Consider the following 27,103-nt stretch of genomic DNA (forward strand, 5'->3'; position numbering starts at 1 on the left):
TGAGGGCGTTGTGGTAAAACTTGTCATTAAAATGTCCGTCTTCTCCGCTCAGCTGTGTGGGCGCCTCCTCCAGGTTGTACGTACAGAACGAAATGTGTGTGTACGTGCGAGCGTGTGTGTGTGTTATCTTTTTACCAAGACTGCATTTAAGTCTGAGTCAGCACACGCGATGTTTTAGTCATCTTCCGACCAACCTCGCTCAGTGAGCAAATAGACCTAAAGTTTTCTTTTTTTATTCGTACTGATTTTTCACCCATTTTTGTTGTTTTTTATGGTCAATGATCTGCTATGCTTAAAGCTGATGAAGCTAACAATGTGGTGGAAACATTTAATCTCAGTGTTCGTGGTTCTTTGTTTTCTCTTTATGAGAAACCACAAAACGTCTTGTAAAGAGTTTCAATTTACTGGGAAACGCGACCGCGTGCGCTGAGCTGTAGAGACGGGAGATGCAGTGATATGAGATGTTGTTATTTTGACAGAAAATAAAAACAGCATAATTAGTAAGCAGCTGATATTGTTTTTGTTTGTGTCAGATCAATATTGAAGAGCTGACAGATTTAAAACAAGTCCGTCTGTAAGAAGAGTTTGTGTTTCTGACTTTGGCCTCTCTGGTGCACAGGAACGTCGGCTGCAGCCTATCTGAAGATGTCTGATAATGGGGAGGTCGAGGACAAGCCCCCAGCTCCGCCCATGAGGAACACCAGCACCATGATTGGCTCCTGCAACAAGGACCCCGTCCCCCTCAACCATGGCTCCAAGCCCCTCCCTCCAAACCCGGAGGACAAGAAGAAGAAAGACCGCTCCATTCGATTCATCCTGACAGGAGGAGGCGATAAAAGTGAGTCGTGATGCCGCAGGGTGCATGTGTGCAAACTAAATAAACATGTACTGATATTAACAACAAATTAAACCCATAAGCTAACATATTCATCCCTGAAATAGAAGCTAGGGGTCATAAATATCTGTGAGAATCCATCAGACACTGAGACCTTTCTCTTGATCCACAGCTGATACTGAGTAACAGCTCATCAGCTTTAATCCTGTAAAATCCTTAAAGAAGTTGACCTTTGACCCCCAACAGGTGCTGGAGTTAAAATGTAAAGGATCAGCTAACTCCATAATGTGTAATTTGTCAAATGTAGACGAAGCAAATAAAACAAGTTTGAAACAAAATAGAAGTCCAATGAACAGACACCACAGAGCTGAGCAGCATCAGCTTGTTGCTTTCTTAAAATTACGTGTTGCAGTAATGTGAAGAAGAACATTGTCACATGACTCTATGCAGTCAGGTGAAAAACTAAGCACATCCTGCTTCCATTAGAGGGTAAATAGCAGCCAGGTGCTACTAATAAAATGCACCTGAATAACTGATCATCAGCACGTTTGAGGACCTCTATAAAAGCATTCAGCTGTGTAAACACAACACCACAGTGTTCTCAGGAGTGGACACCCCACCCAAGTCCCCCCAAAATCAGACCCTACTGACAGAAGGTTCAGTTTTATTTATGTAGCGCCAACAGTTGCCTCAAGGTGCTTTATGATGTAAGGTAAAGACCCTACAATGATGCAAAGAAAACCCTAATAAACATATGACCGCCTACGAGTAAGCGCTTTGGCGACAGTGGGAAGAAAAAACTTCCATTTAACAGGAAGAAACCTCCAGCACAGGGGTAGGGAACTCGGATGATCTGATATCGTCGCGTTGGTGTTGTTCCCAGATCATCATGAAAATGTTGTTCCAGGTTCAACATTGCAAGTGACCAATCACATTGTTGTGGCGTTATTCTTTTGCGTGCCAAGCCATTCGTGCATTTATGAAATTCCAATGTTGCAAGGATAATATCAGTTCTGCTTACCGTTTATTAAAGGGTTACGGTTAGGGTTAGGATCAGGGTCCGTTGATCGGCGGACAGAGGCGGTTTCTCGCAGCTTAAGTACAGTTTTTTGTTTTACGGCGGTTTTTCCCGAAGTCGCAAAAGTATGACGTCACAACATTCTGATTGGTCACTTGCAATGTTGATCCTGGAACAACATTTAGTATGATGATCTGGGAACAACACCAACACGACGATATCAGATCGTGCAGGGAACTCCAGGCCTCGAGTGCCAGTGTCCTGCAGGTTTTAGATGTGTCCTTGATCCATCACAGCTGATTCAAATGCTAAATTAGCTCCTCAACATGTATGAAGTTCTCCAGAGGCCTGGTAATGAACTAATCATTTGATTTAGGTGTGGTGACCCAGGGTGAGATCTAAAATCTGCAGGACACCTGCTCTCGAGGACTAACGTTCCCTACCCCTGCTCCAGCAGAACCAGGCTCAGAAAAGGGGCGGTCATCTGCCGCAACCGGGCCTGGCTAGCGACGGGTTTTTCAAGACAAAGCCGGGTCTCCTTTTCAGTGATCGTGGCCTCCAAAGCTGCAAACAGGCTACAGTTATTACACTTATCGTTACTACTAAAGGAAACCAAACATCTCACTCACAAAGCAGGAAAGTGCAGGAGGGAGAGGTGAAGGAGCCATGCTGCTAGCAAGTCAGCTACGAGCTAAGCTAAGCTAAGCTAGTGAATCCTTAAAGATGGAGTGAGCGAATACTGTGAAAATAACTAGTGGGTGAAGCCTCAGCCCTCAGAGAAACTGCAGAAACTCCAAGAGCTCCACCTCAGACTCTACAGGTCTCAGTTAGCATGTTAAAGGTTAAAATTCATGACAGTACAATTAGAAAAACACCAAACGGGTAGAGTAATGTTTGGAAGAGAAAGCCTCTTCTCTCTAATAAGAACACGGCGGCATGGCATGCAAAGTTACATCTACTCAAACTAAAAGACTTGGAACAGGGACTAAAGTGGAGATTTGAATGCACAGCTACACATTTCTGAGAAAACCACTGCAGTGATGGGGGATGATGATTTGGGCGGTCACCGAGTCGACCGTGAGCTCCCCTGTATAACAAAATATTCCAGAGTCAAATATGAGGCCATGAGTTAAAGTTTGGCAAATGTTCAATCGTGCAACAGAACATTGATCCCAACGACAGCAGCAAATCTACAACAGGCGGTAAAAACTGGATCAAAACATTTATTTTTTTAAAGATTATCAGACGGAGTTGGTTGATTGTTACTCGTCTGCTGCTGGTTCATCTTTGGAGGAAAACTGTTTTTGTTGATGTGTTTCACGTGCACACACTTGGACACAGATTACCCATGATGCTTTGCAGGAAGCTGGTGGTCCTGCGTCAGTGTGAGTCCATCCACAGGAATCTGCTGCGTGTGATTCTCACTGGAGTTATGATTCCCCAGAAGATCTTCACGCTCTTTCCAACATGCGGCGTCTCATGTGTTGGCTCGTTTTCTGAAACACTCTGTTTCTGTACTTTTCTCTCCGTCTCCTCCTGATTTTCTCTCCCGTGTTTTGCATGAACTTTTGTCCCACTGTTTCTTTCTTTTCAGTGATCCTCTCTGGATTTAAGATCTTTTCAGGAATTTTAATGAACCTGAATCTCTTTGTTCCCCTCATGAAGGGCTGCATTTAGGATTTTCTGTTAGAGCCGGGATCATTATCGAAATGGTGCAACCAGCATCTCAGATACTCCTCTGCAACCTTTCAACGCCAAGTTAGAACTTGTTTTTGGGTCTGCTGCTCTTTAGTGTCTATTTATTCTAAACGGAAATAAATCCTGGGATAATCCAGAGTCCTTAAGGTGGAAAACTGTTCTGTTTTATTACAACATTTTAAAAAAATCAATCAGTGTGTTTGTTTTTTGTTCCTTTGTCATTCAGCCTATAAGAGGAAGGAGCGCCCAGAGATCTCTCTGCCGTCAGACTTCGAACACACCATCCATGTCGGCTTTGATGCTGTTACCGGGGAGTTCACTGTAAGTGTGTGTGTGTTTGTGTGTGTGTCTGTGTCTCCTCTCCTGTGTATACAAAGAAAATTATCAGATTCAACCACAGTGTGTTTTGTGGTATTTGGTATTTATTTCTGTTTACAGACTTTAATTGAACCCATGCTCATTGTGTGTGTGTGTGTGTGTGTGTGTGTGTGTGTGTGTGTGTGTGTGTGTGTGTGTGTGTGTGTGTGTGTGTGTGTGTGTGTGTGTGAAACAGCTCCTAACAGACACAAATGCTTGGCAAATGAACCTTTTTAAATAATCACTTTAGACAAAGACGCCTTGTTTCACTGACTCACTCGGTCCGCCTGACCAACTTCTTTTAGCTGGGAGTTAACTGTGTGTGTGTGTGTGTCTGTGTGTGTGTGGTTTCCAGGTTTCCACACATCTACATGCAGATGAACATTCCTGCTCAAATTGATGTAATCTAAATATAATTTAGACAGTAAATACACGAATGAATGGATGGGTGGGTGGATATGAGACATGATGGAACAGGAAGTGGAAGAGTGTGTGCAATGGATTGATTCTGACAGATGAGTAGACAAAGAGAAACACGGAGATGTGACCCAGATCTGTGGCTGAAGTACAAATATAATAAGACTTCCTTGCTAGGATTCGAAGAAGTGTGTGTGTGTGTGTGTGTGTGTGTGTGTGTGTGTGTGTGTGTGTGTGTGTGTGTGCGTGCGTGCGTGTGTGTTCCTTACTGTAGTCATCAACTGTATGTAAAAGCAGGACGTCACTCGATGGTTTCTACTTCACATTTTGAAGCCTCAGCTTTGGTATACTGGCTGCGATACGTTATCAGCTAATGCTAAGTTTAGCTTAAGCTGCATTCATATCCACAACGCTGCTGTAAAATTGCTGAATGACCTTGAATCTTTCAGCCTGTTTAGGGAACACTCTCGTGCAGTGGGCCGTGTTTTTCACATTAGTTGGTGTTTCACAGAGATACAAACTTATAATGGCAGCAGATGTTCTGTGAGCAGCAAATCCAGTTTAATGCTAAAACTCTGAGAATAACAAGGGTTTCAGTATTTCACTGTTAGCGTCATTTTTCATACACAGAGTTTGCTCTTTGCTGTGTTATTTGTGTTGTTAATGTTGCCATTAACAAAGGTAAACTACAATAATACAGTTCACATAGAAATAAATGAATAAAATATTGATATTTTTTATCTGTGTGTGTGCAGGGGATGCCGGAGCAGTGGGCTCGGCTTCTGCAGACATCCAACATCACCAAGCTGGAGCAGAAGAAGAACCCTCAGGCCGTCCTCGATGTTTTAAAGTTCTACGACTCGAAAGAAACGACCAACAGCCAGAAGTACATGAGCTTCACTGGTAAGACCCACCCCCCCGCTGTGCTCCCATCGCCTACGTGCATTCACAATAACGTTCAGTTCACATTAAACAAAGTTCAAACAATGAGCCTCAGAGCCTAAAAGCTCAATCTGCTCTGAACACTCAACTTTGTGTTTGTGTTGTGTTTCCTTCAGATAAAACTGCTGACGCCTTCAGCTCCTCCACCACAACGGTGAGACCTCTTCAGTCATAGCGTTATTCTCTCACACAGCCACATACAGGCAGCACTGTGAGGAAGGCTTCCTCTCATTATTAGCTGCGTCTGCATGTTTTCCATCAGTTTAGCTGTTACCTAAGCCAACAGGTCATTTTCTGAAACTGCCTTTTACACCCTGCTATTTAAAATGAATTCAAAAATTGATTCTACTTCACTCATTTTTACACTTTACACAGTTTCATGTTGGATTTTATTCATATTTTATTTAGCTGTGTTTGAGCCGGCTGTGGGAGAGTTGAAGATGTTAACTGGGAGGTTCATGATTAAAATTAGGACAAAATTAGCGAGGCTGAGCTGGTTTGGGTGTGTACAGAGGGTTAAACTGGGATAAACTGGACAAAGGATGACGAGGATGGAGCTGCCAGGCAGGAGGAAACGAGGAAGAGGTTTGTGGATGTAGTGAAGGAGGTTGGTGTGATAGAGGAGGATGCAGGACCAGGCAGATGAGCCGCTGTGGCGCCCCCTACAGGAAGCAGGCAAATGTATTTTTCAGTTATTTTTCTTGTATATATTCCGGTTTTTACATATTTTATTTAGATTTTTGTTTAGAAAGTTATTGATTTCATCTTATTTAACTAAGTGCTTTTCTTTTGAGCAGTTTTTGATTGTAATATATTTTACTGAGCTAGTCTACTTTACTTTTTTCTTGTTAGATAATAGTATAAACGAATAAATGCTTTTTTCTGAGCATCTTATGGCACAGGTGTCCTTCCTGGTTTCAAATACAGAGCCAGCGTTATTGCTGGACGACAGACTCGAGCTTTAAGCTGAGAAATTCTTGTTGAATGAATGAGGATGTTTTGTTTTTGTCGCAGTGTGTGTGTGTTTTCTGAAAGACACATTTAAACCCAAATGTAAAGGTGAGAATAAGAGACAGAGGGAGGAGGATGATGGCACTCCTCTTCCTCCCGCTCTCTCTCTCTCCCTCTCTCTGCATTGTGAATCAGCATCTTTTCCTCCTTTCACCGTTTCCCTGTCTCTGCAGCTTGGCCACCAGCCGAGCGTCAGACTATCAGCGAGAGACAGAGAGGAAGAGAGGGATAGAAAGGTAGGATGTGTGGCATGTAGTGGCATCAGAAGCCAGATGTGACCTGAGCTTTCAGACAGCAGTGATGATGAGAGGAGGGAAAACAGGGTGGAAAGACAGAGCGGGAGGCTGAAATCAGAGAAGAAGGAGGAGAGCTAAAGACGGGCCGGAGGACTCCTCTGTATGATGAGACAGTGAAGCAGTAGAGGAAGTGGCAGGAAATTCAGGAAGCGATGATGGGTCTGGTATCGTTTGTGGCTCATGTGACCATGATGTCACTGAGGCTCCGCCCTCTCTCTCCCTGTGACATCACGCAGAGCTCCAAGGCCGTGTCCGAGACACCCGCCATAGCAACCGTATCTGAGGATGAGGACGAAGACGAGGCCGAGCCCCCGCCGGTGATCGCCCCCCGACCGGAGCACACCAAATCAGTAAGAACACAAACGCTGTCGCCTTTCTGCCACTGCACATACGAGCTTAACACACACACACGTCAGGTATTCATATCTTATGGGGACATCTCATTGACATAATGTTTTCTCTAGCTGCTTACCGCAACCCTAACCATCAAAAACGAATGTTAAACCCTAACCCTTACCCTAAACCTAACCATAACCCAATTGTAACCCTGACACTAAAACCACATTTTGAGTCTCAAAAATGCCTTCAAACCCATGGGGACCTGGATTTTGTTGGTCCACACAACTATAGTAAACTTCCAATTTTTGGCATCAAAGACAATGACAGATTTTTACTGTCACTGTTGTTGTCAGGCAACATTGTTTCATCTCATCCCACACACACACACACACACACACACACACACACACACACACATTGTTGCTTCTCACTCAGACAGTTTGCGGTTGAGAGGCTGTTTCCACGGCGCCACTGCAGTTTCCTCGGTGATGAGTCTCATGCACCTGACTCTCACCATCTCTCTCTCTCTCTCTCTCTCTCACACACACACACACACACACACACACACACACACACACACACACACACTGCTGTGTTGTGTGTTTGCCTCAGTTAAAATCATTACTTTTACTTTAGATTCACTCTCCAGTGTTTTTATGGCTTACAGACAATCAGCCTTTATTTAAACTGTGTCTCACTGATGTCCACGTCCATGTTCCAGAGGCCTGTGGACAAAAAGAGATGAACAGATAACAAAAGCTCTTTTAATGTCTTTCAGCTTCGTCTTTAAACGTCTATTTGGCACCACAGATAAAAACAGGAGTGACTTTTTTCATCTTTCAGATTTACACTCGTTCAGTGATCGAGCCCCTCCCTCCTCCTCCCACGAAAGATGCTGCGACCTCACCCATCTCTCCACCGACCGCCGCGGCCGCGGCCGCCACCCCTGCCCAACCTGCAGAAGCAGCTCCCAGCAGCCCTCCCAGTGCTAGCCCCGCCCCTGGTCCTTCCTTGCCCCACCCACAGGACAAAGCCAGGAAGAAGAAGATGTCTGACGAGGAGATCCTGGAGAAGCTACGTAAGGCTCATTCAGACACTCGGAGCACGCTAACACGACAAATCTGACCCCGGTAACGGTTACTGTGCTGAGGTGGAGATTCAGCCCTGACTGACGGAGCTGTGCTGAGATTTGGGCAACAGCTGTAACTCCACACAGTAATGGCTGTGAGGGCTCATGGCTCACACCTGCTAGCAAAGTTATTTTTATTGATTATTTTTAGATTAGAATTTTCTGTTCAGTCTGGTTTCAGTTAGTTTCCAGAGTGAGATTTCATTTCAGTTTAGTTGAAAACTCTTTAGTTTTGATGAGTTTGAGAACAGAAAAGCTTTAAAAACACAGCCCACAGATAAACGTGGTGACAGCGAGTGAGCCTGCGAGCCTTTTCAGCTGCGTCCTGTTGTTTGGACTCGGCATAAGCTCCGTGTCGGTGTCACCCGCCTAGCTTTGAGGTGGCGTCAAAGATTTTGTATAAAAGAGCAGCATGCTGTTTCTGTAGCGCTTTAAAGTTGTGCCGGCAGTGCTGGATTGTTGTTTCTGGACTCAGTTTGTTGTCCCTGTGAGTTAGACATAACTGTCGTTCCCTAAAAAGTTTGCTCAGACATTTATCTCCAGCACAAACTGAGGTTCAGCAATTTGTAGAAATTAATATAAAAAAGGTCATTTTCTTCATCCCGCCGTCGTACAGATGAAGAACAGAAGCTCAGACTCAAAGTGGCTGCAGAGCTTTGTCTGATCATGCTTAAAGGCATTAAGGCACTGCAGAATAATCACACGTGGTAAAATATCTGGATCGTAACTTTCAGGAATGTTGACCGGCTCAGCTGCCATTAACAGGCTTTGTCACCTTCATTAAAAGCCTCAAATATGTTTAATGTGTGTGCAGGTCGCTGACCTCTGACAGAGACAGATTACCACTCGGACAAAGGGGCAGATCCCCAGAGAGCTGGAGTCAGGCAGAGAGCCTTTTAGTGTTCTTTAATGTGTACATTAAAAAATGTTTCTACATTATGAAAATGTAGAAACATTTTTTAAATGGTTTGAATGCTTTAGAAATAAGCTGATTGAATGAAATCATAATGACGTAGGCTGCAGGTCGACAGGGAGGAAGCATAAAGAGAGAAAAGCTGCCACAGTCCTGGATGCTAATGCTGCTAGCCAGAGGTCACAGGGCGATGAGCGATGGTGACGGAGCAGCAGTGCGAGGGAAGGTCACTGCACCCTCTGACATCTGCTGTGGAGGAAAAAGGTTCCTGGTTACGGATTCACATTCAGCATTTTCCAAACAAATACGGCTCAGAGTGTCTGATGCTTCCAGCCGAGGGGAGGGGTCCTTTTTAAACATGTTCAGAGTGAGCTCGCCTGAACAGCCTGAGGTGGACTTTAACAAGTTGATCAATGAAAGTCGGTGCTGTAGATCAGACGGCAGTTTTATTAAGACATAAATGTTTGTGCATACTTTACTGTATGTGTCAGATATGGAAGCTAACAGAGGAGCGGTGTGAATCTCAGCGTGAACTCTGCAGTTAGGAAGTGCAGGCTCAGTGTGCAGGTTTGAGTCTGAGGCCTGTGGTCCTGATAATCCATCCATATTCTGATGTACCTGCTGCAGAGCGCAGAGTGTCCGTGAGCTAATTTTAGCTTCTCTTAGTCGTGACAGGACATTTCATCGCTTTATCTGCACGCGCAGCTTCCCTCAGAGAGCAGGCTTCGAGTTTATTTTGGGCTCGTCTCTCTGCTGATTTCAGCAAACTGATTCTTATTTTCACGTTTAACATCATTTATGAGTACGACATCAGCGTAGCAGCATAAAAACCTCCTTTCTTCCACGTGTGTCTGTGGGCAGCTTGTTTTCTGCTTCATTTGCTCAGACTTTCCATCGCCATGAAAGATTTTGCTTTTTGCTGTGCTTGAAGGGCTGCAGTCTGTGAAGCAAAGTGAAAGAACTTATATAACATTATCACTTCTTGCTAACTAAAATATCCGCCTGCGCTCGCTCGCTGTTCCTGTGAAAAACGTTATTATGGGAAGTACAAATCTTCATATTCTGGTTCCACCGCCCCCTGCGTGACCCCACAGAGCTGTGCGGATACTAACAATAAAAGATCCCGGTCTGTTTTTTCTAGGAAGTGATCCACAGATATGAACGGATATTTGAACTTTCCTGCAGACTCGCAGATATTCTCCACTGACTCTGGCAGCTGACATGAGCCAGATGAGAGTAAGAGTCAAACACAGGAGATTTTATTCTATTTTTTACTTGATTTAAAGGTTTTTAGGTTTTTAGGGTCTGTGAGGTTTTTCTATTAAAAAGGAAGGTTAATAATAACTCACTGGTTTTTATCTCCTGAAGCTACGAGGACTCAAATATCCCAAATAAATATTCATTAAAACACATTTCATCGCCCCCCCCCCTGTAATGCCTGTAAGTCTGAACATAATAATAGCATTAATCTGAAAGAAATCAGGTGATTCTGAGTCAGGTGGGAGGCACTGATTGATTTTTTTTGACCTGTGACCCTGATCGTAGGCTGCATCTGTCAGATTAAAATCTGAAAGACTAAAATGATTCAGTGCACCGGTACAAAAGGAGAATTAATGGAGAAAATAAAAAGCTCTACCTAAATAAACCAGCACATTAAAGCATCTCATCTCTGCTCAGAAGTGTAGTACTTTAAATAATAATTATGTAATAATTATTATTTAAAGTGAGCACAGTTTTAAAGCTTTCTTCGCTGCAGTGAAATGTTTGAATGTTTGAATGTTTGAATGTTTGAGTAAGAGCCTGTATATATTTCTTGAACCATGCCACGCGCCTGTCCAGATGTGCTCAGGTCTCCCTCTGCTGGTAAGACCAGGATACTGCTCGTCTGTCTGCCTCTTCTGATCGACAGACCTGATATCCTCTGTCCCGCCCCCAGTTGTCCAATCCTCACGTCTGATTGGCTGTCCTATCTTTCCATCATTTCCTAAAAGAGTGACTTAAAGTTTTGTCCTGTAATTCTGAACTGCAGGCAGAGCTTCTCTTTGTTTCTCTCTCTTCCATCCTGACTTTACAGTTCTGACCTTTCTCACGTCCTGTTTTATCTCTGACCCGCCCATCGCTCGTTACTGCTCTCCACCTCTCTTCTCTCTGCTCTTCCTCCCAGTCAGCATGCTGCATCGACCTCAGTGTGATGAACGTAGAGTAGAACTAGGATGGATAGAAAGACACACGACTCTTCTATCCATCCAAATTCAGCGATTCTGTAAATCCGCATATAAAAATATTTCAGCTCTCAGTGAGGGCCTGATTTTTATTTTTATTTATTATCATTTGTTTTCCTGCAGATCCTTAAAGCTGCTGTGATAAAAGATTTTTCTCTTCTTTCTTTGTCCTTCCTCTAACTCAGGGACGATCGTCAGTGTGGGCGACCCCAAGAAGAAATATACACGATTTGAGAAGATCGGACAGGGGTGAGTCCAAAATCTGCCATCTGTGTTCGAAACATGAATCTTAGCATGTACACAATAAATATTCATACAGTACAATCTGTACGTGATGGTGTTGAATGACTACAAACTGAACCTAAATGATGGATGTTCCCCTGTGGTTTTGGACTCCATTGGTCTTAATATTAACGCTTTGTCGGCCGCCATGTTGGATTTCTGGAGCAGGAGGTGACCATTGCTGTGTCCCAATTCCGAGGCCGCATCCTTCGAAGGCCGCATTTGAAGGCCGATTACGTTACAGCCAAGCGATGAAGGCTGTCCCAATTTGAAGACTCCGACAAATGCGTCCTTCGTTTCCCCAGATTTGAAGGACGGGTCGGGCGTATCCTTCGTGGTCCAACCAACCCAGAATTCATAGCGCAGCCCAGCCAATTCCAGTTCCCAACAATGGCGGCAGCTATTTAGTTTTAATATGACTCTTTCTGGGTCACAAAATAAACTCTTAAGATATTTTCAGGCGAGAATGTAGCTGTGTAAACTTCAAATATCATATAATTGCAAAAGTGCTCCGACATTTTCGGAGACGTCTGTTACCCATCAGCTCGATAGCTGACCGGGGTTCAAGGCTCACTAGAGCCGGCGAGAACACCGGACTCCCGGCTTCATCGTTTTCAGACCCCTACGATCCTTCGATACTCAGGTGAAACATGATATATAAGTCACTTAGATAACTTAAAAATGTTTTATTTGTTCCTGAGTAAATCGGTTTGGCTGAGATTGAAGTTATAGTTTTTACACAGCTGAATAAACGTCACACAGAAAACTGAATAAACAGAAATTATTTAATGATGATAGAATTTACTCGTGTCCTGATATATTTTAGATAGCAAGGAGCAGACGGCCGAGTTAATTAAACTCCACCGAGAGCTGGTGACGCAAATCTGAAGGTTAGACAGTCCAATTTCACAGCCTCGCACTTCCAGCCTGCTCAGTCTTTGAAGGACCCGGCCCAGCTAGACCGAGGTCCTCCGAAGGATGCAGCCTAGGAATTGGGACACAGCTCATATTTGAGTGTGATAGCAGCTAGCTTGGTTAGCTCGCTGCTTCTGTACTTTAAGTCACCAAACTTCATCACAGTGAGTCGCTGATGATGTGGAAACCAGGCCGGCTCCAAAACAAAAAGCAAAACAACCAAATGTTTCACTTTAAAACGTAAAACGATTATTTGCTATTTTTCCATCGTTGTTTCTCTTGTTGCACTTCAGCTTCCTTTGGTGAAACATCTGTGTCTTCATTATTTTAAAATGTCACTAAAGCAGATTCAGAAGGTATAAATGTAAAGTAATATTAACTGCCGATGGACGTTTGTGATTTAAAGACTACATTTAAAGGTCATAAAAGGCAGCAGAGGCTCAGCTGTAATGTTTGAAAGCTGCGGTTTTAACAAAGAAAAAACTTTCCCGCCGTCATAAAGAAGATAAAAAAAAAAGGATTTATGACCTTTATGAGCTGATCCAGTCCTGCTGTGTGATGTTTAACTGAGGATCTCTGCTGTCTGTTTCAGGGCGTCTGGGACGGTGTACACAGCTATCGACGTCGCCACAGGACAGGAGGTACTTATTTGTCCTCAGCATGATTTTCTTCTCCTCTTCACATTTCTCCGTTCTTTCAGATACAAAGGAGATACATTATTAAAATCCTGCAAGTAGCTGCTGAGACATTTGATGTGCACAGTAAAGGTGGAAAACACGACTCAGACGTCCCACCAAAACGTCCACGTTTGGACAAGAATCGAGATAAAAGATTTCACCTCCAACTATTCGTGGCTTTACCAACATTTTATATGGAGTGTTTTCTCGCTCAGTCATAACGATATAGGGACTTACAGGATACACAGACATACATGCAGATGTTTAATGTGTAAATCAGCGCCACCTGAAGCAAACAGAAGGAAAACGAAACCACTGTGTGATGTTAATCTACACCAGGGGTGTCAAACATAAGGCCCGGGGGGCAGACAGCCCGCCAAAGACTCCAATCTGGCCCACTGAACGGAAAATGTAAAGTGGATATAAATTTTAACTTTAACCTGTAACTTTATACTTTTTACATTTTTATGACTTCCCCCCGGCCGTCCATACAACACCAAAGTAAATAAGTAATAAAAAAAAGATTCAATAATAACAAATCTGCACAGTGAGCTAATAAATGTATTTTTTTAATTGTACACAATTATTGCTCCCAGCCCGAAGCAGCATTTGTTCATCATGTAGAAAAACTGAGATGCAGTGTTGAAATTATACTCATTTTTTCATTTGAGAATATCTCAGGGATTAAATGTGTAGTTAAACTTCTGTACACTGACCGAAAGACGACTTTCTCTGGTCCGGCCCACTAAGATCAAAGCGAGCTGTACGTGGCTCACAGTGTAGAATGAGTTTGACCTCCCTGATCGACACACTTTGGCTTCTTTATGGTGAACAAGCAACAAAACTGCTCTTTCTATTGTTTCATCTCTCTTAAAAACAGCCTTCCACAGTAGATCTGACAGCACTGGTGCTTGTATCTGAGGACTGGACTCCTCAAAGAGAGAAGCGAGGACGTCTCAGTCAGACTGGACACCAGCTGGTCTTTAACCTGCCAGCTCTCAAGTCTGTGTGATGTCCTGTTGTCCCAGAATACAAGTAGTCCTTTTGCTGAGGCTTAAACGCCCTGAAGTCTGAAAGGCCAGTTTAAAGGAAAACCTTGATTCGTTCCCCAGACGGAGTCTCAGACTAAACTAAACTAACAGCGTGACGTTAAAAACTCAGCAGGAAGTTTGAAGAACGTGTCGATTGGTGCAGACTTTAATCAGATGAGATGAAGTGAAGAAGAGGAAGGGAGAAGTGATCATATGGAGTTTGCACTGGGATGATATAAACACCCGTTACTGGATTTAGTCTGGCTTCATTTACCGAGACTTCCAGGTTGATTTTAACCCTCAGCTCGCTCGTCTGTCGGAATAATCCTCCTCAGCTTCGCTCTCTGAGGATCAGTCTGTGTGCTCGCGTTTAAATGTCTGCCACGAGCCTTTCACTACCTTCAGATTTAAATACTTCCCCGCCTCGCGGCCTTTTCTCTGTCTGTCTGTCATCCTCTTGCATTATACCTCATACACAGACTTCTCCTTATAATAATTCTTCCCTCTCTCTATTATTTTTCTCCCTAAAGGTTGCCATCAAACAGATGAACCTGCAGCAGCAGCCGAAAAAGGAGCTGATCATCAACGAGATTCTGGTGATGAGGGAAAACAAGAACCCAAACATAGTCAACTACCTGGACAGGTGAGGCACGCCATCACACGTCACCACGCTGAGGGAAAACGTCACGGTTTAAAATTCCAGTTTTAATCTTTTACATTGTTTCACATTTTCACAACACCTGATTTAGAGCTTTGCAACAGTTTGTGGTGTCAGTGTTAACCTCATCATTGCACTTAAGTAATTAAAAAAAATTAAAATAGAAAAAAAGAAAACACAAAACTATTATAATAGACGTGCAACTACTCCACAATAAAATGCACCTGTCAAGGGAACTTCCTGGACACCTCCAGGAGGTGTTTCCTCAGGGACAGAGCAGCTAAAGGATGAGATGTTTGCATGTCACCACATATTTAACATGTTTAAATGTTATTGGGTGGGTGTTGCCCTGTACGAGCGGAGCCTCACAGGCTGGTAAGCATGGAGCGTTTCAGGCACTTCCTGTTTCCTGTTCAGAAAGATTAAAGCTGACAGATGAGACTTTCTAGAAGCTGCAGCTGAGCTGGTGATTATTTTGTTGGGTTTTTATTTCCTGTCTTCTCTTAATGGAGTCCAGCGACCAATCAAGTGCTTTTTTACTAAAAACAAAAAACATGCATGCTTTAATTTCTGTTTTTTTAATGGAATGATGTGTTTAGCTTTTCTTGTTTTGTAAAAAGAGCCGGTGTGACTGGACCTCTGTTGTCGATGTCTGCTGGGTAACTGCTGCATGAATCACTGCAGCACATTATCTCTCTGTCTCACCAATGCAAAATCTGTGTAGATTTCAACAGGGGCAACGTAAACCCCCCTCATCCTCGTATGAACTACACAGATTCATCACTAACACTTTGAGTTTTCGTCTCTCTTTCATTTTTACTGCTGTTCTTCTCCTGGATTAAAAAGTTGCTTTTTAATCATTTTTTCTTCTCTTGATAAAAGAAGTCGTTTCAGAGCCATTTTGAATGATTTACTCCGTAGTGGGCAGGGGAGGTTCCCACCGTTGAGTGCCACCCAAAAACCTGATTGTTCCTCACATGTTGATTCCTTACCTACATACTGTGTGCAAACAAATATTAACATGCGAGTTTCCTAAACGTTCCCTTTAAACGCGGAGAACAAATCAGAGGCTCCAGATGTTTCTGGACAAATGATACACAGCAGGCGTCACCACGGAAACTCCAGCTCAGCTGACAAATGTTCAGACTGAAACGACTTGAGAGGTTACCCGGTTCGGGGCTGCTGTTGCCATGGTAACCCACTGGACATGTGTCTGTGAGCGTGGTGTCTGGTTACCGTAGTTACCTGTCTGCCTCAAGAGACAGTAAAAAAATGTGCGAGACTGGTGATAATGCTGCCATCCCCATGGAAACAACATTCTCTGTGACACTGATTTACTGTGTGTGTGTGTGTGTGTGTGTGTGTGTGGGGGAGGATCTGTGCCGACTTAAAAAAACATCCATAAACCCACTGATTGCTGCATTGTTTGGGTTCATTTCTCGTAACTTTTTTAGACAGCTATCATAGAGCACTGTTGTTTTCAGTGACGAGGGAGGAGGAGAGCCCCAGGTTGGGTATTAAAGGCAGGACAGTTACATTTTACAGGGAGCCGAGCGGTTTGCGCTGTTTGAGGATTTTAGTCACGCTTCCACACAGACAGCGGACCATAAGGGAAACTGCAGAGAGCACAAAAGTATTTGCGAGTCGTTTCTCAGCAGTGCACACACAGAGCAACATAAATCAACTGATTTACCTTTAGCTGCGTCTCAGTGATCAGATGTGTGACGCGTTTCCTCAAAAACAAACACAGTTTAAACCTGCTGACACTGTTTGGTGCTGCTTATCAGTCCTGCTTGTTTTTGGCCTGCTGTCATTGATACAACAGTTAGAGCATTGTTACTGAACCATGCAGAGAACTTTTCACTCTCATCGATACATTGTTTGCCGTAATTTGGTAAATCTGATGCTAAAACTTGTTTTAAAGTTATCGTGTTACCAAATGAATTAAATATTAATAATTATTCCTAAAACTTTAAGTTTAATGTATCAAAGAAACTGCTGTGTTTGTGGTTACCGCCTTCCCAGATCTAAATGTCTTTGACTTTGTGCTATTAAAAATGAAAGCTGAGGACTCGACCTCAACGTTTTATAGATTAATCGATTGAAAAGAAAACAATCAAGAAAGGCGGTTATTAAAATGATTAATTTGCATCTATGCCAACAAAACTTCAACAGTGAAAAGGTTTAAGGCCAAAGTTCCAAATTACTCAAGCCAAAACAGTTTACAGATTTTCTGACATTTGCATCTTTTTCTTAGCAGAACAGCAAAAAAACAAAAAATGTTTCTTGTGTTTAACTTTTTTCATGGTTGCAGAAAAAGACGTCACAAGTTCTTAAGCTCAGTTTCCAATAAAATGTCTTAATTTCAATAGTTACCTGGTGGGTGATGAGCTCTGGGTGGTGATGGAGTACCTGGCCGGAGGCTCGCTGACTGATGTCGTAACAGAAACGTGCATGGATGAAGCCCAGATTGCTGCTGTGTGCAGAGAGGTAAAAACAGCTCTCACTCTGAGATCTCCGTTCTGTCTCTCGCGAGCTCCTAGTGACAGAAAAGCAACACATCTCTACTTCTGGGGGAAAAAAATGTTTTCTTTTGTTTGTTTTTCCCACAATATTTAACGTAACGAGCTCAAATTTAACCTGGAACAAAATTCCTGAAGTGACTCTGTTCTGCTTTTCCTCATTTTATATCAGCCCGGTACTCATCCAATTGTAATTTGTTTGTGTTCATCACTAATGAATTTGCACTGGAATTATCTTTCAACAAAATAATCAAATTATTAACTTTTCCAGTTTAACCCATCTTTTTCTATACCCAACCCAGCTGCGTTTAACTTTGAAACCTAACCAAGTTATTACTTATGAAAATGAGCATCCCAATGAAAATAATACAAATCAAGTGTAAAAAATCTAAATTGGACAACAAAATGATTTCAAACCCTCCAACCTCCCTCCTAACCTCAAATGTGGACCTTTTCAACCTTTAAAAGTAAAAAATAACAACTTTGTTTACATGTGCATGAATCGTTGTGAGAGGGGGCAGACAAATGATCATGTGACTGTTTCACAAACTGCCCTGAGATCCATGTTTCCTGTTCCTGTGATGGTGTTAAACACGGCGTAGTTCAAAAACAAAGTCTATGTTCAGGCTCCAGATAAACACTCAATTTTAGACAGTTTTTTTTATTGTTGGCTCTGTATGATGTCATGAAAGTGGATATCTCAATATGATATTCTCAGACTTCACTGCCTGTGAAGCCCCGCCCCCTGGTTTTTCAGTTTGTGAGGAGCAGCCAGTCAGAAGAGGGGGAGGAGCTTAAACAGTTTGTTTCAGTTTAAGGTTGACGACAAGGTTCGAGGTCATGCAATAAAAATATGAAGCTGGATATTTGCTCTTTCCTGTGAATCTCAGATTATCTTCAGTTACAGTGTCAGTTTCTCCATTTTATTCTGACGTGTTTCTTTTAATATATATATTTTACATGCTAAATTTATAGTTTTCTGTTTTTTCAGTGTCTCCAGGCGTTGGAGTTCCTGCACTCAAACCAGGTCATCCATCGAGACATCAAGAGCGACAACATCCTGCTGGGCATGGACGGCTCCGTCAAGCTCAGTCAGTCCACAAAAACTTACATTCAACTCTTAACTCGCTGTTTTTGCTTTGCAGTTGTTACCGATACTGTTTTTAAATTACCCACTGCCAATTTTAAATGAACGTTTCACCACCAGGGGGCAGGTGTGGTGGGATGTTACTGGATGTGTGCTGCTTTTAGCCCGACCTTAAAACCTACATTTCCTCTAGAGGCGTTTTCTTTTCCCATCATCATCATCATCATCATCATCATCATCATCTACCGAGCACTGCCTTCCATTAATGTTTTTTCAGTTTTTCCATCGACTGACTCTGTCTGCTCTCCTGCTCTCAGCTGACTTCGGATTCTGCGCTCAGATCACTCCTGAGCAGAGTAAACGCAGCACCATGGTCGGCACGCCGTACTGGATGGCTCCGGAGGTCGTGACCCGTAAAGCTTACGGTCCCAAAGTGGACATCTGGTCTCTGGGCATCATGGCGATAGAGATGGTGGAGGGAGAGCCGCCGTACCTGAACGAGAATCCGCTCAGGGTGAGTTCTGAGGGGGAGGCTCTTTGAAAAAGGTTTGAAAAGGGGAACAAAGGCCAAGATCACTTCAGCAACTCAAAATTAGCACAACAGCTGCAGCTGTGTGTTACGGCGCACTGCTTAGTCAGAGCAGCCGCTTTCCCTACTTCACAACTGGAGGGAAATCCCTCCACTCCATGCATGACTTAAGTCCAGACGCAGATATGGATCCAGGTTAGTTTGTGATATTTTCTCGAGAACGCTGAGATGATTTTAATTTAATAGTTTTTTTTTTTTTGGTAGACAAAACTTTAGATGCCCAGTTTGCCCAGCTGTAACCACCCCAGGCTCTCTCCAGTATCTTATCAGATCCTGGAGAAGAGAGAAGAAGACACACATCCTCAGATTTATGAGAGAAAAGACTTTTGGGATCACGACTCTCTGTTTTTCAGACAGATTGTATCAAAGTCTATGATTTATCTTTAAAAAGCCTCCTTACACATACAGGTGTTGGAAAATGAGGCAGATTTATCTTTCTGTGTATTCAGGTCAGCACAGTGCACGTGATCATACAGTACTCTGCAAAATGTTTAGGCGGGTGAGGAAAACTTGTGTAAACAAAGAATGCTTTCAAAAAAATCATTTATTTTCATCATTCAACAAAATGTTGACAGTCAGTTTTTGAAGGAACTCGGCTGGTAGGTTGTTCCAAACATCTTGGACAACTAACCACAGATCATCTGTGGACGCAGGCTTCCTCACATCCTTCTGTCTCTTCACGTAATCACAGACACACTCGATGATGTGCTGTGGGCTCTGTGGGGGCCGTACCATCACTTCCACTACTTCTTGTTCTTCTTTACCCTGAAGATGGTTCTTAATGACTTTGGCTGTGTGTTTGGGGTCGTTGTCCTGCTGCAGAATATATTTGTGGCCAATAAACAATCATTTATATTTTTGAGAGCATTCTTTGTTTACAGCATTTTTCCACACCTGCCTGAAACTTTTGCACAGTCCTGTATTTCTTCTGTATTTCTTAAGACACCACTGGATGGCACCAATCCTTCATTCTGTGACTCTGAGCATGAGTTTGCCTCGTGGGGATGAAGACAGACATGTTGCTTGTGTGTGTTTCACGTGTTAGGCGCTGTATCTCATAGCAACCAACGGGACGCCGGAGCTGCAGAACCCGGAGAAGCTGTCGACGATATTCAGAGACTTCCTGAACCGATGTCTGGAAATGGACGTGGAGAAGAGAGGCTCGGCTAAAGAGCTGCTGCAGGTGCGTGTGTGTGTGTGTGTGTGTGTGTGTGTGTGTGTGTGTGTGTGTGTGTGTACATGTTTATACGTCTTTCTGAGGCCAGAAAATTGGCATGCTACCATACTTGTGAGAACCAACAGTCACTTGTGAGGACACACTCACCGGTCAGGGTTAGGATTAGGCATTCATTTTTGATGGTTAGAGTAAGCAGCTGGGAGAGCATTATGTCAATGAGATGTCCTCACTAAGATATGAAAACGAGTGTATTTGTTTATGTAAACATAACAAACAACAAAATCCTGGATGTTAAATGTCAAACATAAATCCAGATTCATTATCGCTCTGAATTTGTGTTGGAACGTTTTCTTTTTAGTTCCTCGATCGTTTGTGTTTATCGACAGAAAAAAGCTTTTAATGAAACTCTTTGGTTTCAGTTTCTCTGGGAGAAAAATGTACAGTTAGAGCTTAAATACAAATAAAAAAAAAATTGATAGTAAATGTAAAATGTAAGATTTAACATAATTTGCTATTAAATAAAAAAAAAAGTTCATAAATGATTTATTGAGTTGGTTTTGTGATGTTAAAGTGTGGATCTGTGCATCATTAATCTGACAGGCCGAGGAAGGAAACACTCTGATGTCTGGTTTGTGTCACTGTTCAGTGAACAGACAGCAGCGACGCTCACTCGATCTCGACATCCTTTAACCCCTAAACCTCCAAGATTGTTTCAAACATTTACCTGATAAAACATCCACAGATTTATCGAATAACAGCGACAAAGCTGAAAGGTCAACATGAGCCTTGTGTGGATCCTGGACTCTGCCAGGTTAGACTAACACAATATTTCATTATTAAAACTTCCTGAAAACAGAAAGAGCTGCACAAAGCTGACCGGATAGGTTAGAGAAGGAGTCGCAGAAAAGCACAAAGAAAGCTGGAAACGGGGGGATTCAGGGCCAGGCGGGCAGGAGCAGACAGGATCGATCCTTTGATTAACCATCCCAGCCCTCAGTGACTGAATACAGTTTGTTTCATGGAGATTAGACAGAGGACATATAACCTGTAACTTTAACACCAAACAGTCATAAACATTTAATATGCAACACCGTGAAGGGCGAAGCATTAAAACACACCGACTGAGGAATGAGAAACATTGGAAAACACAATAACTGTAACGATGAGACACGCGAGAAACTAGAACCAAAACTACCTGAAAGACAGAAAGAACACGTTAAACAGGAAATGAAACGACATCCATTAAACAGTGAGTCAGTCACACGGAGGACATCGAACTGCACTGCTGAGATTTGATGCAACAGAAATGACGCACAAAAACAAATCAGCTTTATTGGAAATTAGTAGCAACGAATGTGCCGTGATTGGCCACCTTTAAAACATCGTATCAGACCTCAGCAGAGGAGCTGCTCTGGTCTGAGTGAGACTACAGACAGTCAATAAAGGGTCAGGGACTTATATCACACTCTAAATGAGCCCTGAGGAGTTTTTACTGCGAGCATCATTCACACACCTACCTAAGCACTTTGACTAACATGCACACACACTCACTCCGGGGTTCAGTATCTCACCCAAGGACTCACACAGGAGGATCCAGACTCAAACCACCGACCTTCCCATTGGTCGACGAGCCACGGCCGCCACTTTAAACAGAGCAGCAGAAAATAGAAATATCTCAGTAAAGTACAGGTTCCACTATTTAAATTCATACTTATTTTACAGCAGCTCTAACGGAAAAGAACAAAGAAACAAAATCAGATAATCAGATAAGAAGAACGAGCAGCCTCCAGAGAATGAACAGAAATTTGACTCTTTAATCTATAAAGTAACATTTATTATTATTATTTTCCCAGTTTGTGTATGTAAAGTTAATAGAAAGTTGAGGGTTTTCTTTTGAATATCAGAGTAATATTCAGATCTGCAGTTTTGTATTTGACTGGCATTGCTTTCCTCCTTCAGGCGTCGCTTATCTCGAAGTTAGATATCTGACAGATTCATCTGTAATTTGGCATAAAACATCCATTTAGACTTGACGCTGAGCACTTCACCTCCTTCAGAGGAGGCCCGAGCCTCACAGACAGTTTGAGTGGGTGTGGAGACGAGGTGGAGGTGTGAGTGAGGAGCAACGTGAGTTGTGTAACTGCGATGAGTCAGATCTCGCAGGTCTTTGTAGTGTTTCAGGAGGAGCTCTGTTGAAGATGTAATTCAATTTAATGGATCCTCTGAGTGTGTGTGTGCAGTTACAGGTCTCGTTGTCTGAAATAAAAGTTAAAAGGTTGTTTCAGGTGTGTGTGAGCGGGCATTCATATGTTTGTGGGGACCAGAAATTGGAAATTCACCAAACTTTTGGGGACTAAAAGCCTGGTCCTCACAAGTTTGAAGACATTTGAGTGAGAGAGAGACAATTAAATAAGAGGACTTCCACAGTTACTCAGGTTTGCTCATAATAAAAAGGTTCAGTTCAGTTTTATTTATATACCATCAAGTCACAACAACAGTTGCCTCGAGGTGCTTTAGACTGTAAAGTAAAGACAGATGATGACAGGGACGGTGCTGTATTTGCGTTAAAGGCATTAAACTGATTTAAAGGGACTCACTGTAGATGAAAATAGTTAGCATGCAAAAGAAACAGCTGCTGTGACTTTATGTCCGAAGCACCCGTGTCTGTATTTATACTGGACTTCATGTGCCAGTAATCTACTAGTACTGGTCTATATGGTAAGTTTGCCATTTTTGATGGTGTCAAACTTTCCCATAATGTCTCAAGATGCTCAATAGCCAAACAGCCTGTATAATTTTAGTATTTCTATTTAACAGTTTAAGAAAATGCACCATGTTTAAAATGTACGTCAGTATTAATGAATTTCCTCTGCCTGGATCTGTGATGCAGTTTGACAGCAGTGACATCAGTGACAGTCGGCACTGTGAGGAGAATGACTTTCAAAGTGTCCTGCAGGTTTCTGATAGCAGTGAATGAAGTAAAGAACAACTAAAAACAGATTTCGAGCAGGTTACTCAACATATGTAATCCCTGTTTTAGGGTTAAGTACATATGTTAATACTTACAGAACAATCAAATGGAATAAAGGGATAAGGTTGAACCAAAGAATCTGTTTTCTCTCATTGATGCTAAATGAAAGACAAAAACTCCTGAGGGCTCCTCCAGGTATCTGATTGGTCTTTAGGCAGTGATTTTGCACCCGTTGATCTCAAACACCACCTGCTCCAGAGCAGTTACAGCTGCAGCATAACTCTGCGTGGTGATGTGATCCACCTGTCCTGCTGCACGCCCAGGGTCACACCTGAACTTGTCTCGCTAAGCCTGCAGATCCTGCTCAGCGCTGCAGGCCTGTGGTGAATGTTCTGTGCAGTGAACTGAAGTCTTTCTCTGTTTCTCTCTTCCCCTCCCTCTGTCCCCTCCTCCTCCCCGCCCCTCACTTCCTCCCTCAGCATCAGTTTCTGAAGATGGCGAAGCCGCTCTCCAGTCTGACTCCTCTCATTCTGGCGGCGAAGGAGGCGGCCAAGAACAACCGCTAGCTCTCCTTTGGCTCCTCCCTTCTGTCTCTGTGTGTCTGTCATCCCTCCTGTGAAGGCGGCGATGGCTGCTGGCTGGGTTTGTCCAACCGTTTGAACGCCTTCACTCTTTCTCTCCTTCCTTGTTTTTCTGTTTTTACCTCCTCCTTCACCCCGTCACCTTTGACCCCAAGCTTGACCTCCCTTATCCCCCACCCCCAACTCCACACTCACAGGGATGGCAAAAGGTAACATCTCCTTCTTCGACACTCCACTGGACTCAGACAGGAAGGTGGGGCCTAACTGTAATGAAGTGATGTCACTTCTGGCATCATCACCCTCTCAGCCGGCATGAACAACCACAGCATGGGAGCGAGAGCCCAAAGACTGTTTTTGTTTTTTTAATGATGTTTGTTTCTAACTGTAAACACCCCGGACCACAAACAGCCAACCAGCGCCCACTGAGTGTGTGTGTGTGTGTCTGTGTGTTTTAACTTCCTGTGATGCATCGGCGGATACGGCCGTACCCGTTTCATCATCTTCTAAAAGTGCATTTGTTGATTTTCATTTTATTGTTTTTTTTTAGCGCGTGATTGTGAGTGTCACAGCGGGGGATGTTGGGTTATTACTTCTGTTGATTGTAGCGTTAAATTCTGTAGTTTCTGACACGGAGCAGACGATTTGTGGTACGTTGTCGTGTCTGCAGTGTGAGCTGTGAGTTAGAGGAGATTATTAATTATCAGGAGGAAACACTGGTGGACCCAGAGCCGTCGATGGACCCGGTTTGGACACGTTTTTCTCTGGAAGCTTTCATTTTACGCTGAGAGGAAATCATTCACAGCTGTAGGGTTCAAAATCAGGAGCAGAGTGCAGAATATGAAGTACAATCAAAAACTTCAAGGAGAAAGAAATGTAGAAATCAAAAACCTTCTCCTTCTCAATGTCATCTGGTGCACATCTGGACAGCTGTTAGCACTGCTGCTATCCCGTTATGTCCCCTTACAGCTGTGAGGCATTACAGGTGCTGGATCTCCTCCAGTACACCAACATCTGCAGTCCTGTTAGCCTCACATGAAGGTTTTATCATCTCAAGATGTGAACCCTGGCTTTAAATATTCATATAGATATGATTGCACGACTGTAAAGGTCAGTCGACCTCTCAGTGTCTGAACCCAAACTTGAGGGTCCCACATGTAAGTGAGGCCTCGGTCACACAGGCCTAGAGACTGACTGGCGACCAACAGTCGCTAGGGAAACATTAGCATTGAGGAACCGACGAGTGCTTGCAGTGATCATTAGATAAAATTCATCACAAGCAGCTACACGAGCTGCACTGAAAGCCTTCATGCGACTGCACTGGTCCATGATTCGTGTGGAAGCTGCAGACTTACCAGCAAACACTCGCTGTCTCGCTAAAGCTGCATACTCGCTGGAAGCGAACCTACGAGTCTCCGGGTGTCTCAGTAACCCTCTAACATATTCACTACCAGGCCAAATGCCGATCGCAGGTATTCTTTGGTCTCAAGTTTATATTTGGGTCCCGCCATCTTCCCATTGGTTGAAGTCCTGAAATGTTATCCACCGCTTACGTCATGTCGCTGCAAATCGCTTCCAGTGTGCAGGTAGCATTAGGGGTAGTGAAGCTGTGAAGAACGATGGTTTTGCGTCACTCAGGGCCCTAGCAGACCTGCAGAAAATAAAACTCCTTTATGGTTTATAGAGCAATAAGACGGATTTAGAAGTCACATGAATCGACAGCAAAAAAGAGAAATTGAAGCTCCTGCAACAGCTGGTCATAAGAATCCACATTTCTATTGACACTGCTCAGGAAACAACGAGCTGCAGACGCTGGCTGAGATCAGGGGTGAGGATTGGTCGGTAGATGACCGTTTTGCACATGCTGATCTCTGAGCTCTGCGTAAGTTTCTGTGAGCTTCCTAACTGATCACTCAGAGTTAAACCTGAAGTTATCTTGTCAGCTCTAATCCTGCTTCGACCTCTGTGCTGTTGACATCCTGTACGAGAGGAAAATCAAACTCTGTGTTTATCCATCACCAAACATGAGAAGTGGCTCCATCTGCGGCTCTGGGGCTTCGGTCTGCGGGCTCGACGCTCAGGCTGAGGGAGAGAATGTGCATGTGAACAAACTTTTTTTATACGGTACGTTAAAGATAGAGAGAAACAAAATAATGAGTTGTGGCGATGCTGAAACGTGCAGTCACGAAGGACGCCTGTGTACGATACGGGAGATCATATCTTAATCCTATTTTTTAGAAGCGAGATGGTACGATGTCGTTTTCGTCCTGCCTGGACAACTGCGCGATACAAGGTGTATATTTTACAAGATGACAAAAAAATGACAGCAACAATCTGTTTTTGCCTTTGTTTACAAACTCACTGTTTTTATTTGATTGTTTTTAGCTGATCGACCATAGAAAATTAGTTGTTTTTGATTCAGATGTGAATATTTGAGTAAGTGTTTTGGAACAAAATTTTTTCTTGTTAGCAAAAAAAATTAAAAACAAAGGAGAAACTCCTGTTTCAGGTTCAGATCCTGCAAGAGCCAAAGCATCCATCAGCAGCCACGACTGTTTGCTCACACAATGAACACTTGCAATGTAAATACGCAGCAGACGTTTCCAAAACATTTATTCAAAACCGTCTCTATGATTTCATTGTTTTTATGTACTGTTAATGTACCTCTGGCCTTAAACTGTTTCAAAGATGCAGGACTGCTTTTCTATCAGAGTGACGGCAACGATCCACGGCAACGTTTGAGGGATGCAGCTTGCTGTAATCTGCTGATTCTTCTCTTTGTTTTTCAGTTAATCCGTAAATTTCTCAAATATTGAAAAAAGTGAAAGCATGTTTTTCACGCTTACCCAGTTTGACATCTGTAGAAGTTTGCTATGTAACAAAAAAAGTCCAAAAGCAGCAGCGATTGATTTTCTCTAAAAAAGGTGACGATACAGTCGTCACGGAGGATATGTTTCCTAACCTGTACGCTCAGAAGTTGTGATTTTTGACTTCAATCTTTTTTTATCTAAACTTTAGTGATCAGAGGACAAGAAAACATCCTTACTAACTAGCACATATCAAAAAATACTGACATTTCCTGTCTCCAAAATATGTAACGCTGAACCTGTGATGGGTTGAATCTCTCACACGGTTAATCGATTACCAAAATAGTTGCAGGTTATTTTCTGATAGTTGCAGCATTGGCAGATGTATTAACATAGCATTCAGGGGTTTTCCTGGCTTAAAGTGAGCCTTTGTGGGACGATTAAGCACGTAAACATGACTGATCTGTAAATCGTGACGGCAAAGAATCCCGTCTCCTGTTCTTTTTGGCCATGTGATAAACAAAAGTGTTTTTTAAGCTTGAAAACATGAAACCCTTTCACAAAGAATCACAGTCCTAGTGGAAGACCAACCCTTTAACGTGGATGATAAACTCATGTTAATGATCTTTTTG

General features: G+C 43.0%; 1 protein-coding gene across 4 annotated transcripts; it reads left to right on the forward strand.

Moving 5' to 3' along the window:
* The first annotated feature begins 623 nt into the window (after positions 1–623).
* Positions 624–23,652, forward strand: pak1 (p21 protein (Cdc42/Rac)-activated kinase 1). 4 transcript variants are annotated; one of them, XM_085370356.1, is made up of 15 exons: positions 624–838; positions 3,778–3,872; positions 5,081–5,228; positions 5,384–5,421; positions 6,452–6,514; positions 6,811–6,924; positions 7,757–7,991; positions 11,363–11,426; positions 12,967–13,015; positions 14,613–14,725; positions 17,113–17,230; positions 18,254–18,353; positions 18,667–18,863; positions 19,984–20,121; positions 23,566–23,652. In XM_085370356.1, the coding sequence occupies exons 1-15, from the start codon at positions 646–648 to the stop codon at positions 23,650–23,652; spliced, it is 1,752 nt and encodes a 583-aa protein (XP_085226482.1). In that variant the 5' UTR covers positions 624–645. The 4 variants fall into 4 exon arrangements, with proteins under 4 accessions (XP_085226482.1, XP_085226484.1, XP_085226485.1 ...); XM_085370358.1 differs by lacking the exon at positions 6,452–6,514 and adding an exon at positions 10,795–10,818; XM_085370359.1 differs by lacking the exons at positions 5,384–5,421; positions 6,452–6,514 and having other exon boundaries at positions 5,081–5,267; positions 6,845–6,924; positions 7,757–7,843; positions 7,940–7,991.
* Positions 23,653–27,103: the final 3,451 nt, after the last annotated feature.

The sequence above is a fragment of the Diplotaxodon limnothrissa genome, linkage group LG14, assembly GCF_057381915.1.
Source record: "Diplotaxodon limnothrissa isolate DT_005_m linkage group LG14, D_limnothrissa_male_GT1.1, whole genome shotgun sequence".
NCBI lineage: Eukaryota > Metazoa > Chordata > Actinopteri > Cichliformes > Cichlidae > Diplotaxodon > Diplotaxodon limnothrissa.

What these genes read in the sequence shown, in the direction of transcription:
- pak1 (XM_085370356.1), top strand. Translation starts at nt 646, where the DNA reads ATGTCTGATAATGGGGAGGTCGAGGACAAGCCCCCAGCTCCGCCCATG. An exon ending in GACAGGAGGAGGCGATAAAA is followed by an intron (nt 839 to 3,777) that starts GTGAGTCGTGAT and finishes TTTGTCATTCAG; the next exon opens with CCTATAAGAGGAAGGAGCGC. An exon ending in CGGCTAAAGAGCTGCTGCAG is followed by an intron (nt 20,122 to 23,565) that starts GTGCGTGTGTGT and finishes TTCCTCCCTCAG; the next exon opens with CATCAGTTTCTGAAGATGGC.